The 19,223-nt window shown below is 54.6% G+C and overlaps 3 protein-coding genes across 4 annotated transcripts in view; 1 reads left to right on the plus strand and 2 right to left on the minus strand.

The window, feature by feature from the left end:
• Window positions 1-1,765: 1,765 nt before the first annotated feature.
• On the minus strand, window positions 1,766-12,540 carry CEP41 (centrosomal protein 41). The gene is made up of 12 exons (XM_027908615.1): window positions 12,536-12,540; window positions 11,832-12,105; window positions 10,921-10,984; window positions 9,880-9,927; window positions 6,981-7,042; window positions 6,260-6,329; window positions 5,180-5,315; window positions 4,307-4,458; window positions 3,979-4,046; window positions 3,193-3,307; window positions 2,135-2,347; window positions 1,766-1,958 (listed from the first exon to the last, which is right to left on the minus strand). Exons 1-12 carry the CDS (start codon window positions 12,538-12,540, stop codon window positions 1,816-1,818), a joined length of 1,350 nt encoding a protein of 449 aa, XP_027764416.1. The 3' UTR covers window positions 1,766-1,815.
• A 340-nt stretch (window positions 12,541-12,880) lies between these two features.
• MEST lies at window positions 12,881-18,489 on the plus strand. 2 transcript variants are annotated; one of them, XM_027908613.1, is made up of 11 exons: window positions 12,881-13,043; window positions 13,852-13,931; window positions 14,273-14,350; window positions 14,843-14,979; window positions 15,393-15,451; window positions 15,711-15,751; window positions 15,936-16,006; window positions 16,537-16,638; window positions 17,585-17,661; window positions 18,022-18,085; window positions 18,277-18,489. In XM_027908613.1, the coding sequence occupies exons 1-11, from the start codon at window positions 12,890-12,892 to the stop codon at window positions 18,392-18,394; spliced, it is 981 nt and encodes a 326-aa protein (XP_027764414.1). In that variant the 5' UTR covers window positions 12,881-12,889; the 3' UTR covers window positions 18,395-18,489. The 2 variants fall into 2 exon arrangements, with proteins under 2 accessions (XP_027764414.1, XP_027764413.1); XM_027908612.1 differs by having other exon boundaries at window positions 12,890-13,043; window positions 14,873-14,979.
• A 331-nt stretch (window positions 18,490-18,820) lies between these two features.
• Window positions 18,821-19,223, minus strand: part of COPG2 (coatomer protein complex subunit gamma 2) — a 26,645-nt gene continuing 26,242 nt past the window's right edge. The window contains exon 23 of the mRNA XM_027908616.1: window positions 18,821-18,861. Within this exon, the coding sequence (XP_027764417.1) occupies window positions 18,821-18,861 (41 nt within the window). The remainder of the gene's footprint in view (window positions 18,862-19,223) is intronic.

The following is a 19,223-nucleotide window of genomic DNA, read 5'->3' on the forward strand; positions in this document are numbered from 1 at the left end:
GAGATACCAAACAGCTCAGACCACTTTCACCCACTCCATAGGAGGCTGTCACGGAACCAGGGATTCTGGATCTGGGTCTGGCCCAGGACAGGCAGCACCCCCAGCATTTCAGCCAACACAGGGACAATTCCAAGAGCTCCTGGAGGTGACAAAGCTGCTCCCACCCCACAGGGCCCTCCCTCAGTGTTGTACCAGTCCCTGCATTTCAAGCACCCCATAAATCAGGGAAATGGGAAATCATCAAGTGCAACCATTCCCAGCACTGCCAAGGCCACCACAAATCCATGTCCCCAGTGTCACATCCACGTGGATTTTCAATCCCTCCAGGAACGAGGACTCCACCACTGCCCTGAGCACTCTTTCCATGGTGGAATTTTCCCAGATATCCAACCTAAACCTCCCCTGGCACAACTTGAGGCCGTTTCCTCTTGTCCTGGGGCTCCCTGGGATCTCCCCTTCCCTGTGCACATCCAGCTCTGTGGAGAAGGGGGATAATGTTCCTGAATTACGCAGGAGCTGCTGCTTTATTCCATGTTTTCCACCACAAGATAAAAATGGAGCTGCTGCACAAGCCACATCCCAACTTCCAAAGCTAAATGGGATATTTCTGTGGTGCTTCAACACCAAATTCCTTTGAAAGCTTCCTTTAGCTTTGATTCATTTCTTTTGTTTTCCCTATGGATGATCCTGACACAGCATCCCAATTTTGGGTGGATCTCCTCCCTCTCTCCTGGAGAAGCCCCAGGATATGGCTCTTAAGAGACTGAAACTTCCATTCCTGGAGTCAGGAGTGACTAAACACGCAGAGACACAACCAAACTGGGAATTCTGTGCCATTTCTCTCCCTCTGCCCTTTCACCAGAATTATCCCAAAATCCCAGCGAATTTTGGGGAGGGCCTTGAACTTTTTCTGCTTCAAAAAGAGGGGGGGGGAAAAAGCTCTGAAATCCCAAAATACACACACAAACCCCCACGACAATCACAGCTGGACCAGGCTCAGCAGGGCTGGAAGTCAAGACTAAAGAGCAGGTCCTTCCTAAGCCTCACTCAGGCAGCTCTGCTTTGTCACCAGGGAAAAGCAGGTGATTCCCAGAAGGAAAACAGTGCCCCTCATTTCCAGGAACCCTCGCCCTGATCAGCCCCACACTCCAGGGCCCTGCTGGGATTTCGGGTCCTGGTTCAACAGCAACACAAAGTTCCCCTTGAGCCACCAAAACCTCAAGAGGAGCTCCTGAAAAACCTCTGGGAAAGGTATAACTGGGAACAAACTTCCAGCAAAAGAGCCACAGCAGTTCCCAGTGCCCAGGAGCAAACGCCACCCTCAGGTCCCAGCACCACCTTGGGCTGATTTCCAAAAAACACCTTTATTAGAAATACTTCTGTTCATTAGCACAACTTAATTAAAATACCCCCCCAAAAAAATCCCTTTTTAAGGATCTTTTCTCCATTTTGGCAACTTGCTGAGTGTCTCTGTCTGTGCTCCCAGGACAGTTCTGGCCCCTTCACCTCCACGTGTGTCCACAGGTGGCTCCAGGGAATGCCACGGATACAAATTCCACCTCCCGGACTAAAAGCTGGGTGGAAGTTGCTACTGGCCCCAGACTTCACTACCAGTTTGCTCCCACCCCTACAGAGCTGTGGGATGACATTCCTGCCTCCAGGAACCCCCATTCCATTCCAGCCTTACCCGAGCTGCCTTTTCCACACCTCCAGCTGCTTTTCCCTGCGGATTCCTAAAACCACAAAGGGGCTGCACTGCTCAGGCTATTCCCAAAACCTGGATAATCCTTTATTCGGTGGGAGGAGACCCCCAGGCTATTTCCAGGGCCTGTTCTGGAGGCTGGTCCTGCTGAGCGTGCGGGAGCTGAGCGATCCCGCGCTGGAGCCGTGCAGGCTGGGGTTGCTCCTCACGGATGCGGGTTTGGAATCCCGGCTGGAAATCCCACGGCTCAGGCGGCCTGGGGGGAAGAACAACCCACAGTCACACACTGGCTGGCCCGGGACGAAGCTGTGGACACCCCATCCTGGAATGTTCAAGGGCAGGAGGGACGGCTGGAGAAACCTGGGCCGGTCTGGGGTCGGAGCCGGGTGATCCTTCAGGTCCCTTCCCACCCAGCCCATTCCAGGATCTTACTGGCAGTGTCCAAAGGAATGTGCTCCTCGGCCAGGTAGAACTTGAGCTTCTGCAGATCCTCAGCAGAGAACCTCCACTTGTTCTCGGCGCGGGCAGGGGGTGCTCGGGGGGAGGTTTTCCTGCGGGCCGATCCCGGGGCTGGGAGCTGGCACGACAGGGGCAGCGTGCCCGTCACCAGCCCCTCGGGGATCTTCTGGGCAACCACCTTCAGGCCTGCAGGGACACAGAGCCACCTCAGCACAGCTGGGACAGACAGACACCTCAGCACAGTTGGGACACACAGACAGCACAGCTGGGACACACAGACAGCTCAGCACAGCTGGGACACACAGACACCTCAGCACAGCTGGGACACACAGACACCTCAGCACAGCTGGGACACACAGACACCTCAGCACAGCTGGGCTGGGACACACCAGGCACCAGGGAAACGCTGCATGGAGCAGGAGATGCAACAAGGAAAGTGGGCAGGAGGAGAGGGGGAATTCTGTCCCTCTGGGGAACAGCACAAGGACGTGGAGCTGCTGGAGAGAGTCCAGAGGAGACCCCAGAGCTGCTCCCAGGGCTGGATCCCTCTGCTCTGGAGCCAGGCTGGGACAGCTGGGGGGGTTCCCTCTCCCCAGGGAGACCTTGGAGCCCCTTGCAGGGCCTAAAGGGGCTCCAGGAGAGCTGGAGAGGGACTGGGGACAAGGGATGGAGGGACAGGACACAGGGAATGGCTTCCCAGTGCCAGAGGGCAGGGACAGATGGGATATTGGGAAGGAATTCTTCCTTGTGATGGGGTGGACTGGATTTCCCAGAGCATCTGTGGCTGCCTCTTGGATCCCTGAAGTGTCCAAGGCCAGGTTGGACCTGGCTGATCCTTCAGTTCCCTTCCCACCCAAACCACTCTGGGATTCCACAATCCATCTTCTTCCAACCTCCAGCTCGCACAACCCTCCGCTCTGTTTCCCCAGGAGGTCTCAAGGAGCTCCTCCCATCCCCGGGAGCTCTCAGGGGGCTCTTCCCAGGCCCAGGGGATGTGTGGGATGTGTGGGGTCCCAGCCCAGCCCACTGACCCCCGGAGAGCATGAAGAGGTTCTCGAAGCCCCTCTCACACATGGTGGTGGCCGCCTGGCTCGCCAGGCGCTCGTCGTCGTCGTACACGATGATGATCTTCCCGTGGGCATTTTTCTGGGGGGGTGGGGTGGCTAAGGAGGCACTGCTGGGCTGGAGGGGGGGCAGCAAACACATCTGGGGGCCACAACAGGGGGATTTGGGACTGAGGGACTCCCCAGCTCACAGACATTGTTCATTGCTCCTGCCTGGGGAACCATGGGGGAGGAATTCAGCCTCTTCCTGCTGAATTCCCAGGGGCTGAGGCTTGGCACACACTGGAAGGAGAATCCCCACGGGATGCAGCCTTTGGAGGCTGGCTGGTATCAGGGATCAGCAAGAAGCACCTTTGTTTACAACCCACAACCTCCCCCAGCCAACAACTGGGAATGATCAGCCTAATCCAGCCTCCTAATCCTCTTTCTCTGCCCTCAATCCCCATCAAGGTGCTGACAGGAAGCCAAAGGATTTGAGGGATCTATCCCTGCAGCAACAGGAGAGCGGTGCCCATGGAGGGCTCTGCCTTCCAGCGGCCCAAATCCCAAGAAATGCCAAATCCAGCTCCCTCTGGAGCCAGGAGGAACCTGGAAAAAATCAAATCCAGCAGTGGAGCTGCCCCAGGTGATGCCAGGAGCTCCTGTCCCACCTTCCTCGGGATTCCCAGTTTTGCTTGGCTGAGATCCAGCTGGTTTTGGGAGCCCCCCCCCCCCCTTTCTTTCCCTGTGCCAGCACTTTCATGGAAAGGATACATATTCCAGAATACTGTTTGTGTATGGATTCATGGTCCTGGACAGCGTGGCAATAGGGTAGGAATAAGCTGCAGGAGAGGGGAAAAAAAAACAAAAATAGAGGGATAAATCATCCAGTGGCTGCACACCAACAGCTGAGTTACAACAGGGATCTACTGGGGTTCAACAACCTTGGAAACCCCGAGAATAGAGGGATTAAGACCAGCTCAGTCCCTCCAGGGGGGATTGGGTGAGTGATGAGGGCACCCCGAGGTGTCCCAGCTGGGGCACAGAGGGAGGCAGAGCTGGGTACCCCAGCCCAGCTGGCAGTGGAGCTGTGTCCCCTCACCTCCCACGATGTGGCACTGCTCGTAGGCGTCCCGATCCCGCACGTCCAGCAGCAGGAAGGGACAGTCTGGATAGGGCAGGTCCTTGGCCTGGGTGTCCTCCTTCTTGGGAGAGTCCTTCTCGATGTCCATCTCCCCCACTCCGCTGATCACGCTGGGAAAGGGAAGGGCAGGCTGAGGGGGGAGCTGGGGGATCTCATTCCCAGCACTCTGGGCCTCTCCAGCAGCTCCCAGTGCTTGGGGAGAGCTGGGACAAAGCATCTTCCTGGACCCCTGGGCGTGGCAGGGACAGGGGGGTCGGGATTTGGGCTCATTCTCAAGGATTCCAGGATGGTTTGGGCTGGAAAGGAACTGAAGGATCAGCCAGTTCCAACCCCAGGGATACCTCCCACTCTCCCAGGCTGCTCCAGCCTGGCCTTGGACACTCCAGGGATCCAGGGGCAGCCACAGCTTCTCTGGGAAATCCAGTCCAGCCCCTCCCCACCCTCCCAGCCAGCAATTCCTTCCCAATCTCCCATCTAACCCTCTGGCAGCAGGAAAGCATCCCCCCCTGTCCTGCCATTCCATATCCTCTTAAGAAGATGCTCATAAACCAAGATCCCTGGGAAGGCAGGGAGGGCTCAGCCGAGCAGAGCTCTGTGCTCTAATCCCACACACCCCCCTGGATGGAATCCCACCAACACATTTCCTCACCAGCCATTTAAACCATGCCCAGGTGGCACCAGAGCTGGATTCCACCCTCAGTCCAGCAGGAAAACCTGGCAGACCCTTCTCCCCTCACCCCAAAGCCAGGTTTTAATAAGAAATAAAGGGTGAAGCCATTTCAACAGCTGGGTAAAGGGCTCAAAGATAAGGACAGTGTGTCAAGGAGGCACCTCTGGAGCGTGGAACGCTGCGACTCCCCAGGGGCTGTGCTGTTCAGGAACAGGACTGGGTTGGGGGGCTCCTCAGGGCTGCCCTTGCCGTTGGTCCCTGGTGCCACCTGGGCATCCTCACCGGCGGCAGCGGCATCTGTGGGCACAGCGGGGACGGCACTTAAGGAGCTGCAGGGACAGCAAGCGGCTCCTGAGCTCAGCTCCTAATCCTGCACTCTGGGGGCACAGCCTGGGCCTCATCCTCTTCTGGGCATCCTTCCCACCCTCTAAACAAAGGGCCAACCAAAGAGCCTCGGGTATTCACAGCAAGGAAGAGCAAAAACCATAAAGAGCCCAGATCATCAATAAAGAGCCCAGATCATCAATAAAGAACCCACATGGCATATAAAGGACCCAAGTAATCAATAAAGAAAGGGCCCAAATAATCAATAAAGGGCCATAATAATAATGGGCCATAATAATAATGGTTCAAATAATAATAACTAAAATATTTATAATAAAGAGCCCAAATAGTAATAATAGGCTCAAATAACCATACCTATAACATTAATAACAAAGAGCCCAAATAATATTAATCTTAAATGGCCCAGGTAGTAGTAGTAGTAATAATAATAATAATAAATGGTCCATGTAATAATAGTATTAATGATATTGAGGATATTGATGATGATGATGATGATAATAATAATGGGTCCAAATAACCAATAAAGGGCCAATAATAATAATAAAGGGCCCAAATAAACAATAAAGGGACAATAATAATAATAAAGGGCCCAAATAACCAATAAAGGGCCAGCCTAAACAATAAAGAGCGAGCCCCAAAAATCTACAGGAAGAGCCCAAATCCCCAGGAAGGCTCCTGAGGGCTGCAGACCCCAATAAAACACAACTCTTGCCGTGCACGCCTCAGGGATTTCTCCCAGCAGAGCAGCCAGACCAGGCCTCTCCCCTCCCAAACGCCCCCAGGGGTGTCAGCAGAGTTTATGTGCCAAGGAGCAGGGCTGAGGGGGAGGTTTCTCTCCCTGCCCTGCTCCCTGGGTCCCCCCCAGCCCGTGTGAGGACAATCAGTGCCACTGTCACCCTGCAGCCTGTGCAGCTCCTCGCTGGTCACGGCCAGGCTGTCGTCGCAGAGGGAGGCCACCTGCAGCACCTGCAGGACAAGCACAGGGACACCCTGAGCCCCCCCAGCCCAAAGGGCACCCCAAGGCAGCAGCAAACACCAGCCCCGAGCCCAGGGCTGGGATCAACCCCCCCCAGGAGTTATTAAAGCTCCAGCTCTGAGACCTTCAGAGCTCAACCTTCCCTTTCCCTCTCCCCCTGGTGTGTTTTTTTTTTTAATAATTTTCTTGGTTTTTCTTGAATTTATTCATTCTCTTCATTTACTGATCAATCTTGGTTTACTACCTTGAGTTACAATAAGCCTGGAAGTCCCAACCTGCCCACCTGTTGCCAGGGAGGGCCCCAGGGCTGGGCCCACAGGACACAAAGCTCAGGTTTAAGTGCTTTTTGACCCACCTTTTTTCTTTTTTTTTAAGAGGTCTGAGGATCCTTTCACATTAAAGGACGAATAAAAGCAGCAATGACCTCAAAGAGGGAGTCGCCACAAACCTAAATTTTTAACTAAAACCACTCAGGAAATTCAGGATTTGCTTTTAATTAAGGGAAATTTATAAGGGCAGCACGAAGCCAAGCCGGGGGAATTTCATCCTAAGGCTACAAAACCACTGAGAAAGTTTTATTCCAAGGAAAAACGCTGTCTCCTAAGAGATTTTGGGAGGCCAGAGAGGGATCTGGTACCTACCAGCTGGGCAAAAGTTGTCACCTTCAGCCTCTTAAACAGCTCATCCTTTTTATACCTGTAATCTTCCAAAACACAAAAACACAAGAGGTAAATAAATCCCAGCTTTTCTCTGGGATTAAGATTCCTCTTCTCCAAGCAGGATTTTCAGGGCACTGAGTTTCTGTCGAAGGGCTGGAAACCTGGAGGTTTGGGGGAATTCAGGTTATAAAGGGAGGGTTTAACCAATGCCAGTTATAAAGGGAGGGTTTAATCAATGCCAGTGATAAAGGGAGGGTTTAATCAATGCCAGTTTTAAAGAAGGGGTTTAATCAATGCCAGTTTTAAAGAAGGGGTTTAACCAATGCCAGTTTTAAAGAGGGGTTTAATCAATGCCAGTTACAAAGAGAGATCCTTTCCAGAATGATTAAAGTGGAGGAGGCAGTTTTAGTTGCTTTGGGGCTCAAAGATGAATCCCTTTTGGAATCAGCTCAAGATTCGGATTTTTCCCCCATCCCACTGGTTTTGGAGCCCACTGGGGTCACAAAGCCCCTGAGCTCCAAAGCTTCATTTCCCTGAGTTATTAATTAGTGGGAATTACAGCAGGGCCATTCCAAGCTCTAAGCTAAAGGTGGAGGTTTGATCTTAACCATGAAAACATCCCAGGTTTTCGTGGTTTATCTGACAATTCAACTCCAGTTCCTGGGATTTGCTGCCGGGGGATCCCTGCAGGGGTGGATAACTGACACAAGAAAGGGGACTAATTGGATCTTAAGGGATAACTGACACAAGAAACGGGGCTAATTGGATCTTAATCCTGGAGGCAAAGCTTAAGGAGCAAGAAAACAGAGAGGCAGAGATTCCCAGAGCCAAGGGAAGGATGGAAGTTTGATCCCAGCTGGATCCTGGAGGTGCAGAAACAGCAGGAAGGGAGAAACCTGCTGGGAGTGACAATTATCAGCAGGAAGATCCTGAGGTGAAGGAGCCTCTCCTGGGGAGAGAGCGAGGGCAGCTTTGTCCTTTGGGAATGGGAGATCCTGGTCCCTCTCCAGCTGTTCCCAGAGGGATAACAATAGGGATTTTTAGCAAATCCACTCAGTTAAGCAAGTGTAAATCCCCTAAAACCATCTGCCGAGTGCCCCATTAGCCTGGGGGACAGGAGGAGGAGGGAGGGCTCCCAACCACATTCCTGCACAGAATTCCCTCAGGAATAGCTTGTGGAAGCCAGGGAAGGAACCCTGGAGGTTCAGATCTCTCTTCCCAGTGCACTCAGAATTCCCAAATTCCACATCCCACCCCCTACAATTTTGATTAGGCTGAAAAACAACTCTTCTTGCTCCTCACAACTTGTCCTGGGAAAAGGGAGCCCACCCAAACTACCCCTGGAATGTGCCCTGAGCATCCCAGCCAGGACAGGAGGTGAATAAACTGGATTTGGGGATGCCAATTAACGGGAAACGCCCCTCGTGCTCCCTGCAAAACCACCTGTGGTCAAGCCTGGAGTTGGGCTTGTTAAATCCTCCTTGAACTCCTCCAAAACAATCAGCACTAATTATCTGTTAATTATCTCCTCTTCCTGCCCCACACAAACCCCCTCCCCGCTCAGAACCCCCCAAAAAGAGCCCTTCAGTCCCAGGGAATAAATTTATCTGAAAGGATAAAACAAAGTGCTGGGTGTATAAACACACCCTGTTGTAAAGACACAGCTCCTGGATGGTTTCTTCCCCCTTTAATTAAAGATTATTTCTCCCAGAAAAAAAAAAACCTTTTCCCCCCCCCAAAAGCCCATCCCCTTGCAAAAGCAGCCCCACGTACCCGGCTGTGTCCCGGCAGCTCCACTGGAGTTTTCAGCCATGTCTGGGGGTGGTTTGGTTCTGAACCCTGCGGTTGCAGGGCAGGAGGCAGAGCCGTGTGCGGCTGCAGCCCGGCCGGGAGGAGCGGAGGGGGCGGCTGCAGCCCGGCCGGGATAACTCCCGGGGGTGTCGATGGCAGCTTTAACTCCTCTCGGGTTACATAAGAGACAGAGCGGAGCCTGTGCCCGTGCCCAGCCCAGCCCAGCCCAGAGGGTGTCGATTTTCCCTGGGAAAGCAGGAGGGGCTCTGTCCCACCTGCCAACAAAGGGCTTTGTTCAAACCTTCCCCCTCAGCAACCACCCGGGAACAAACGGGGCACAAAAACCCCGCGTGGGACACAGCGGCGGGGGGAACGCTCCGGGGTGGGATCCATCGGCACCGATGGGAAGGGGTGGGAAAAGCCCTGCAGGGGGAAAAGCCAAGGGAGCTGCTCTGGGGGGGGTTCAGTGGGAAATCACACCTGGAAATCAATCAAATTGCCAGGCAATCCCAACGCCCATCCCAGTGAATGCATGGGATTTGCAGTTAATGTGCCTTTCTGGCACCTGTGAAAGCTAGTTATGAATAAAAATACCCTGGAATAATAATATCAAAATCTATTTCTAAATAAAAGTTAGTAAGTAATATTAAAATGTATTACTAAAAATTTTATGAAGATATTTATAGGGAAATTTAATTTGTAACATAAAAATATTAAAACCTATTTATAATTTTATAATGATATTAAAATTTATTTATAGGTAAAAACAATTTACTATTATAGTAAATAATATTTAAATATATTTATAATTAAAAGTAATTTCTTAGCCTGGACAACCCAAAATGTTTAAAATATCAGCATTTAGTGGGGGTGAACTCAGTGGAAACACAGAAATTATCTGGGTGGTTTTTTCCTGCCCTGGGGAATTCTGAGAACAAATTTCACTTCCACGAAGGGCAAGAAGCTCAAGTTGGGCTCTAAAAGGGAAAGGAAATCCAGAATTGCAGGCTGGGCCTTCCCAGGGGAGAATCTCCTGGGATTGCCCCCTGGAATGCCCCATTTCACCCTCTCCCCTCCCCCCAGTACTCACTTCTCTTCATCTCCTCCACCTTCTCCAGGTATTTGGACAAACTGTTTCCTACAAAAACAACACCAAAGTCAGTCGATCCCAATTACTGATTTCTTGGAGGGTTTTTTCTCCAGGCCTGTTCAAGGCTCAGTTTGAATTTTCTGGAAGGAAAGAGCTGTTTGTTGGGGATTTTCTTTCCCCACCACAACACAAGGCATGAAAATCCCACCTTCTCCCTCTTTTCCAAACTGAAAAATCCAAGGATCTGCTGCCTCCACCCCAGCATTTTTGGGAGGAAAACAGAAGCAGGAGCTGGATCAAATTCAGCTGCTTGAACACCAAAAAAAGACCCCCCAGATAATTATTTTGGCCTAGACCCTGGGGAAGATGCAAGGAAAAATCCATGTGGAGGAATTCCAAGGGCAGTAAATTCCATGGGAACCATCACAACAGAGCCTGGCCCAGTTTAAACCTATTTCAACCCCTCTTTTAAATGATTTCAACCGCAAGTTTTCCTTTGAAAAAGGAAGAACAGAGAAAATAAACAGGTTTGGACTCCAAACACACCCCATTTAATCTCCGTTTTGCAGGAGATGCAAAGTGGTTTGGGATTATATATATCAAAAAAATATAAATAAATATTAATAACTCTGCAGGTTTGGGGTTGGTTTTAACTTCAGCTTCACAAGAAAAGTGCGAAAGAGGTCAATTTTGGGGAGCTTCAGACCTCTGGATCACAATCCCAGTGAGACTTCCAGAGGTGTTTGGGGTAAACCAGTTCAGGACAGAGACATTACTAATGAAGGAATTATTAATTAAGAAATTCTACAATTTATAGATAAAGAGATGAAGTAATAGAAACCAGTATAGAAATATAAAATGAGGAATTATTTATAAATATATTAAATATAATGTATGTTGTATTTATAAGTGTACAGATTTTTATATCTAGTGCACAAACATGTAACATAATACACATAAACCATATTAATATGTAAAAATACAACTTTTACATCCTCCCACACCCTCATTTGGGTTTTCCCCCCCCAGATTTTCTCTCACCAGTGTCCAAGCGGGTCTTGATGTGTTGGTATTTGGGGTTCTGGGGGATGCGCCGGCTCAAGTACTGGGGAAAAGGGGGGGGAACAGAAAGAAAGTCAACGGCTTAAAAATATTTTAAAACATTTTTTAAAGAATATTTAAATATTTTTAAGAGGAAAAAAAAAAAAAAACAACCAACGGAAAATGTGATTTTTGAAAGGCAGGAGAAAGAGGAACGAGGCAAGAAAACCCCTGAACCCCCACCCGGGGATTAAATTCCCACTTCAAACCTTAAAGGGCGAATTTTTCCCCGTCTATGGCCACTAAAAGGCGAATTTCTCCCCTTTTCTCTCCATAAAAACAGAATTTCTCCCATGTTTTGCCACTAAAAGGCGAATTTCTCTCCTTTTCTCTCCAAAACAGCAAAATTTCTCTCGTTTTTTCACCGCTAAGAGGCGAATTTCCCCTTTTTCCTGGTCACTAAAAGGCAAATTTCTCCCACTCTTTGGCCGGTAAAAGGCAAATATTTCCCGGGTTTGGCCGCTAAAAAGCAAGTTTCTCCTGTTTCTCGGCCGCCAAAATACAAATTTCTACCAGGTTTTGGCCGCTAAAATGCAAATTTTTCCCGGTTTTTGCTCCTAAAAGGCAAACTCCTCCCGTTTTTAGCCGGGGAGCGCGCTCCGTTTCCCTCCCCGCGCGGTTCCCCCCGGCTCCGCGGGCCGCCCGTGCGTGCTCCCCCCGCAGCCGCCGGTCCCGTCCCCGCCGTGCTCCCCCCGCAGCCGCCGGTCCGGTGCCCGCCGTGCTCCCCCCGCAGCCGCGGGTCCCGTCCCCGCCGTGCTCCCTCCCACCTGTGTCCCTCCGCGGGCTGTCCTGGCCGCCATGGCGCTGCCGCCGCCTCCCTCACAGCGTTCGCTCGCTCGCGCCGCGCGCACCTCGCAGCAAGGCCGGCTCTGATTGGCCGCCCGCTGCGCCCTCGTCCAATCGGGAGCCGCGCCGGGCGAGGCGCGCGCGTTGCCGGGCAACGGCAGGGACGCGGCGGGCGGGGCCGGGCGGGGTGGGCGGGGCCGCGCGTGCGCTCTTCTCCCGCCGGCGGCCACGCCCTTCCGTCGAGGCCACGCCCCCCAGCCGGGCGAGCGCGCGCGCGGCGGCACCACCGGCGGCAGGTGAGGGGCGCGCGCGGCGGCCCCGCCCACTGAGCCCCCCCCTCTGAGGAGAGGGGGCGGGGCCTGAGGGGCGCGCGGGGGGCGCGGAGGGGCGGGGGGGAAAGGGGGCGGAGCGCGGAGCGGTGTGGGCGGGGCTTGTACGGGTGTGGTGAGGGGCGTGGCAAGGGGCGTGGCTTGCCCCCCCCCCGGTGTCTATGGGCCCCCAGTGACCCTCCTGCCCCGGGGGGTGATGGACCCCCCTCAAACCCCCTAGTGACCCCATGACCCCCTCAGTGACCCCATGACCCCCTCGGACCCCCACGGGGTCCCATGACCCCCCTCAGACCCCCCCAGTGATCCCATGACTCCCTCAGACTCCCCCATAGGTCCATGTTCCCCCTTCATCCCCTAATGACCCCATGACCCCCTCAGACCCCTATGGGGTCATGACCCCCCTTCTCAGACCCCAAATGGGTCCATGTCTCCCCTCAGACCCCATATAGGACCACAGCCATCCCTCAGCCCCCAAATAGGATCCACATCCCCCTCAGCCCCCAAAAGAGACCCACATCCCCTCAGTCCCCAGACCTTTGCTGGACCTGCCACCCTAGGGATGGGCAGGTTATGGGGCCGGGGGAGTTTTGGGGTCCTGCAGGTGGGTTATGGGGCCATGGGAATTTTGGGGCTCAGAAGGATGTGGGGTTTTTTGGGAACTCAGAGGTGGGTTTTGGGGACACAGGGGTGGGTTATGGGGATGTGGCAGTTTTGGGGCCGTGGGAGTTTTGGGGCCCCCGGGCTGGACTGTGGGCCCTGGGGGAGCATTCCCGTGTGCCGGCTGTTCCCGCAGGATGAAGGAGTGGTGGGTGCAGGTGGGGCTGCTGGGGGTGCCCCTGCTGGCCGTGTACCTGCACATCCCCCCCCCCCAGCCCTCGCCCCCCCTGCGCTCCTGGAGAGCCTCCGGAACCTTCTTCACCTACAAGGAGCAGAACATCTTCTACAGAGGTGAGGGGGGAGCGGGGCTGGGGGCCCTGGCCGTGTTCCCGAGGGAAAATCCATCCCAAAAGGGAAGGGATCAAAGAGGAACCACTGCCTGGAGCCAGCAGGGCTGGAGCTCAGCACTGAGTTCCCAAATGGGACCCATGTTCCCCCTCAGACCCCAAATGGACCCATGTTCCCCCTCAGACCCCAAATGGACCCATGTTCCCCCTCAGACCCCAAATGGGACCCATGTTCCCCCTCAGACCCCAAATGGGACCCATGTCCTCCTCAGACCCCAAATGGGACCCATGTCCTCCTCAGACCCCAAATGGGACCCATGTCCTCCTCAGACCCCAAATGGGACCCATGTTCCCCCTCAGACCCCAAATGGACCCATGTTCCCCCTCAGACCCCAAACGGGACCAATGTTACCCTCAGACCCCAAATAGTTCCCCCATCCCCCCTCAGACCCCAAAAGCAGGACAACCCCAAACCCTGGGGAAGGTGTGTTCCTGTACCTTGGGGGTGCTGGGAAGGATCCCAAGAGCCTCCTTTGGATCCCAGCACGGAGAAGATCCTGGGAGCCCCTTTTCCCTGGAGCAGCAGGGGCAGCCCCAAACAATTGGGGATGAATGAATGAATCCCTGGATTCCCCCGCGTGCCCCGGTGTCCCACTGGGAAGTTGTGGTGGGAATCCACCCCACCCCTGGGTTTTGGGGAGCAAGGGCAGAGGCTCCTCTGTGCCCTGGAGGGGACCCAAACCCCAAGCCCGTCCCGAAAGGGGGGAATTCCGTGGGTAAGGGTAATCCCAAGGTGTCCCATTCCCTGCCAGACTCCGGCGGCGCCGTGGGCAGCTCTGACATCGTGATCCTCCTGCACGGCTTCCCCACGTCCAGCTACGACTGGAGCAAGGTGAGGGCAGCTGCACATGCCGGGGGAGGGCTCAGCCCCGCTCCAGGGGACAATTCCCAATCCCTTCCGGAGCTCCCGCTCTCCCAACACCCCGCCCGGGATCCCAGCTCTCCTCACGTTCCCACGCTCCGGCCCGAAGCTGGAGAGGACCCACAGCTGGTTACTGGACAAGGTGGTTGTTGGTTTGGGTTTTTTTGGGATGGTCTGGCTATTTATTGGGAAATTGGGACCTTCTGCTGTTTTCCTGGAGCGGGAAGAGGCTCCCTGGGGGGTCGGGGTGGAGCAGTGCCCGGATGCTCCTTCCAGAGGGGGTTTTTTTAATGGATTTCTCCCCTTCCCAGATCTGGGAGGGGCTGACCCAGCGCTTCCACCGGGTCATCGCTCTGGATTTCCTGGGATTTGGCTTCAGTGACAAGCCCGTGAGTAGCCCCTGGGGAGGGGTTTCCTGGGTGCTTCCCAGCTCCAAAGCCTGGCGTTCTGGAGCGCAGTTTTCCCTCCCATTCACACCTGGAAAGGGGATAAGACGTGGGATAAAAGGGATCCCAACAGGGGGAGGGATGGGGGAGCTTTGTGGTGGAGCCTCACGTGGGTTTGAGGTGATCCCAAAGCACTCCTTGATCCCTTTGGGGCACGGACAGTGCGGACACCACTGGTGATCCGGGACATCCCAATGCTCAACCCAGGGTCACAAACTGTTGGAATCAGCTGATATTCTTCCATCTGGGGCTTTCTCCTGGGATTTGTGGTGATCCCAAAGCATTCCTTGATCCCTTTGGGGCACGGACAGCGCGGACGCCACCGGTGATCCAGGACATCCCAATGCTCAGTCCGGGATCTCCATCCCACCCGGGGGTCTCTCCCGGGATTTGCAGGCTCAGGCTCTCACTGGGGCCCCTCTCCCGCTTTTCCAGAGGCCCCACCGCTATTCCATCTTCGAGCAGGCCAGCGTTGTGGAGGGGCTGGCGCGGCACCTCGGCCTCCAGCACCACCGTATCAACCTGCTGGCCCACGACTACGGCGACACGGTGGCCCAGGAGCTGCTCCACAGGTCATTCCAGCCCTGGCACCCCTTGCTGTCCCCCAGGGACACCATTCCAACCCCTGATACTCCTTTGCTGTCCCCAGGGACACCATTCCAACCCCTGATACTCCTTTGCTGTCTCCCAGGGACACCATTCCAACCATTCCAACCCCTGGCACCCCTTGCTGTCCCCATGGACACCATTCCAACCCTTCCAACCCCTTGCTGTCCCCGTGGAGATGATTCCCAGCAATCAGTGGGATCCCCCTTTTCCTCGTGCCTCCCAAGGCTGGCAGCTCTCAGGGTGTGGCATTCCCGAGGGTCCCACCCGTGCAGATGCCAGCAGGGATCCAGGGCTGACCTGGCACTGTGCTGGGTGGTCACTCCTTGGCTCCTGGAGGGGTTGGGATGGGTGCCACCTTCTCCTCTGGTGTCCCCAGGTACGAACACAATAAAACTGGGAGCATCCTGATCAACAGCCTCTGCCTGTCCAATGGAGGTGAGCATCGCCTGGGAACGTGGGATCCCTGGGATGGGGATCCCTGGGATGGGGATCCCTGGGATGGGGATCCCTGGGATGGGGTGGCCTCCCCTCTCCATCTCCTGAACCCCAAGAGAGGTGCACTGAGGGTGCTGTGATCAGGACACCGATCCCCACTCCCTGTCCCACGGTCCTGTCCCCACGAGGACGGGGAGGGACTGGGAGATGAGGAGCGAAGCACCTGCGGGTTTCCAGCTCTGTTCTCTGCCTCTTCCAGGGATTTTTCCAGAAACCTACCACCCCAGGTTCATCCAGAAGGTGAGCTGCTCCCTGCTCTGGCAGGCCTGAATCCCAGAATCCCAAATAAACACCCCTTGGAGTGCTGGGGTCCCCCCAACCAGCAGACCTGGCGGGTGTCTCCGGGGTGGGGGCTGAGCTGGGCAGTTGTGGGAAGAGCAGGATTTATCCAGGTGCTCCATCTGCTGTTTTCCTTCCTCCCCAGCTGCTCAAGGACGGGGGTCTCCTGTCCCCTCTCCTCCTGCGCCTCATGAACTTCTTCTTCTTCTCCCAAGGGTGAGCTGAGCTGCTGCGGCTGCCAGCGGGACACAGCAGGGAAGGAATTGCTGGCTGGGAGGGTGGGCAGGGGCTGGAATGGCTTTCCCAGAGAAGCTGTGGCTGCTCCTGGATCCCTGGGAGTGTCCAAGGCCGGGTTGGAGCAGCTGGGACAGTGGGAGGTGTCCCTGCCTGTGGAAATGGATGATCCATAAGGTCTTTTCCAAGCCAAGGCATTCCATGACTATGAATTAGCTCAGCAGGGGTTTGGCAGGTGAGGGGATTCCCTGGAGAGATTTGCCTCTGGATTTGAACCTTGACCTTCCAGGCCTTTCCCTCTCCAGGCTGAGCTAATAATAAACCACCACACAGCTCTTCCCTGCTTCCTTCTCTCCCGCCAGGACTGGAATTCCACATTCCAGGGGCAACAAACCCCCACCCAGGCCCTGCCTTTGGTGCACAACCACCTTTAGAGATTTTTCCCAGCGTTGAAAACCCTCTTTTTCCACCCCCCCACAAAAACTCCCTCTCCAAACTCCCTTTTTCCCCAGGCTTGGAGCAGTTTTCGGGCCCCACACGCAACCCTCGCAGGCGGAATTCTGGGACATGTGGACGGCAGTGCGGAATAACGACGGGAATCTCGTCATGGACAGGTGGGTCACCCGGAATCCCTGCAGGAGATCATTTGGAAACCTGCTCCGAGATTCCCAGAGCTCATCCAGGCTCTCCAGAGCCTCCAGCTGCCTCTGGTGGGAATCTGGGATCATCTTCATCCCAGAAAGGAGCTGGGGTGTGATGTAGGAGCGGGAATTCTCACTGGAACGATGCAGGGCAGGTAAATAAAGTTTGGAATTGGGTCTGAGCCTGCAGTGATCCCATGTGGGAACTTTTTCATCTTTGGAAGTCAAGGGCTTGGATTTGGGGGGGTTTTAAGGACTGGAGGTAAATCTGTGACAGGTGAACAGATCCCTTGGAATTGTGCCAGGAGAGATTTGCCTCTGGGAGTTTGGGAAGGACCTGTTTGCTCCAGTTTGGGAAGGACCTGTTCACTCCAGTTTGGGAAGGTCCTGTTCACTCCAGTTTGGGTGGGTCCTGTTCACTCCAGTTTGGGAAGGTCCTGTTCACTCCAGTTTGGGTGGGTCCTGTTCACTCCAGTTTGGGAAGGTCCTGTTCACTCCAGTTTGGGTGGGTCCTGTTCACTCCAGTTTGGGTGGGTCCTGTTCACTCCAGGTTGGGAAGGTCCTGTTCACTCCAGTTTGGGAAGGTCCTGTTCACTCCAGGTTGGGAGGGTCCTGTTTGATCCAGTTTGGGAAGGTCCTGTTCACTCCAGTTTGGGAGGGTCCTGTTCACTCCAGTTTGGGGTTTCAGGAGGAGGTGTTGGTTGTGAGTTCAGTGTCCCTGTTCAGCATGTCCTCCCCCTGGAAGCCTGGAGTCCCTAAACTCGGGGACGATGCTGTGGCGCTGCTGTCCCTGGGAGATCCGTGGGAGATCCGTGGGAGATCCGTGGGAGGTGCAGCTCCCCCCTCACTGTCTGTGACACCCAGAGCACAGCCCTGGCCGCGCAGCCCCGGCTGCTCTGTAAGCAGGGGTTTCTGTCAGTGTTTTGCAGTACATCAACCAGAGGAAGCAGCACAGGGACCGCTGGGTCGGGGCTCTGGTGTCCTCCTCTGTCCCACGTGAGTAGGAGCCCCTTCCTGCCCTGCTTGGGATGGGTAGGAATTGTCCCCTCCCGCTCATCCCCCTGGTGGTGAGGACGGAGCTCCAATCCCGGGGGAACATCCCAGACTTCCAGCCTAAGGCTCAGCCACACCTTGGCGAGGCCGGTTTGTCCCACGGAGCAGAGCAATGTTCCCGGAGAGGCTCATCCAGCTGCTGCTCCAGGAAGTTCCAACCAGGACACCGCAGGCTCTTGGAGCCCCTGGATCGCTCAGGGCTCCTTGGGAAGCTTCCCAAGCTCCCTGGGAGGGGGGAATTTGGCCCTTGGCTTAATTTAGGGATGTCCTTGAGTGTAACTTCCCTGTTCTTCTCCCCCCCAGTGCATCTCATCTATGGCCCCCTGGACCCTGTGAATCCACACCCGGAGTTTCTCCAGCTTTACAAGTAAGATCCCACCCCCCACCGAGCGGGAATGGGCGTCATTCCAAGGGATATTTTGGCTGCCTTTCCCTCCAATCCCATCCTCGTGGAGGCTGTTCTTAATTCCCACCTGGAACCAAGTGACCCCAAGTGGAAGCCTTGTGCAGGTTGCTTAAGCTTAAGCTCTGACTGACCTGGCTCCATCCTTCCCACAGGAAGGTGCTTCCCATGTCCACGGTGTCCGTGCTGGATGACCACATCAGCCACTATCCCCAGCTGGAGGATCCCATGGGATTCCTGAACTCGTACCTCAACTTCATCAACTCCTTCTGAGCCGCTGCTGCTGCTCCAGTTCTCGCTCCCTGCTTCCCACTCAGGCTTTGGGGGCAGGAAAACACCTCGGCTTTACCTCCCAGATCCAGCCCTGGGAACTCCCCCCCTCCCCTTGGGGCAGTTGAATCCTTTTTCACCACCGGGAAGACCCCTGGGGAGGTGTGGGAAAAGCAGAGTTCCAGGGTGCCAGCAGCTCCTGCGCCTTCTGGACCAGCCCAGCCTGGATTTAGAGGTGAATTCAGCATTAAATCAGCATTTCTTCCTTCCTTCCTCAGCCTGGCCTGGGAGAGGAACAGCAGTTCAGCAGCAGAGAGGTGCACAAGTTCCCCCAGGGTTCCCCCATCCCGGTTTTTGCTGTGGGATGTTTCCCATTCGAGCCCAGCACGGGCTGTGCTGGTGTTTGGAATGACCTGACACAAACCTGCCTCAAGAGATGAAGCTCAATCTCTTTTGCACGTGGATTCTTCCTGTGGGGAAGAGTCACGAAGCCCCTGCAAATCTGCAGGTTTTCTGTGGTTTTTTGCCAGCCTGTGCTGGAGATTTAATTTGGGAATAAGGGGGCTTTTGTGTAACAAAGAGCCATTATGGGCTGGTGGGGTTTGTTCTTTTTTCCTGCGCTGAAAAGCAGCCAGAAGCAGAACAAGAGATTTCTATTTTATTAACAAGCCATTCGTACCAATCCCACCACTTGAACCAGGGTTTATTTTCTGTTAATAAAAACCAATTTTGGACAAAAAAAAACCCTTCAAAAGCCCGACTCCCATTTCCCTCAGCCCACCTGCACACCCCTTTTCCCTCCCCTCTTTTCGAGGTAAATGAGGTGGGAATG

Source organism: Empidonax traillii, unplaced genomic scaffold (assembly GCF_003031625.1).
Source record: "Empidonax traillii isolate 1590-97213 ecotype Southwest subspecies unplaced genomic scaffold, ASM303162v1 scaffold1770:size85425, whole genome shotgun sequence".
Lineage (NCBI taxonomy): Eukaryota > Metazoa > Chordata > Aves > Passeriformes > Tyrannidae > Empidonax > Empidonax traillii.

What these genes read in the sequence shown, in the direction of transcription:
- CEP41 (XM_027908615.1), bottom strand. An exon ending in CAAGACCCGCTTGGACACTG is followed by an intron (nt 9,928 to 10,920) that starts GTGAGAGAAAAT and finishes TTGTTTTTGTAG; the next exon opens with GAAACAGTTTGTCCAAATAC. An exon ending in GGTGGAGGAGATGAAGAGAA is followed by an intron (nt 7,043 to 9,879) that starts GTGAGTACTGGG and finishes GTGTTTTGGAAG; the next exon opens with ATTACAGGTATAAAAAGGAT.
- MEST (XM_027908613.1), top strand. Translation starts at nt 12,890, where the DNA reads ATGAAGGAGTGGTGGGTGCAGGTGGGGCTGCTGGGGGTGCCCCTGCTG. An exon ending in GCAGAACATCTTCTACAGAG is followed by an intron (nt 13,044 to 13,851) that starts GTGAGGGGGGAG and finishes ATTCCCTGCCAG; the next exon opens with ACTCCGGCGGCGCCGTGGGC. An exon ending in GAGTTTCTCCAGCTTTACAA is followed by an intron (nt 18,086 to 18,276) that starts GTAAGATCCCAC and finishes TCCTTCCCACAG; the next exon opens with GAAGGTGCTTCCCATGTCCA.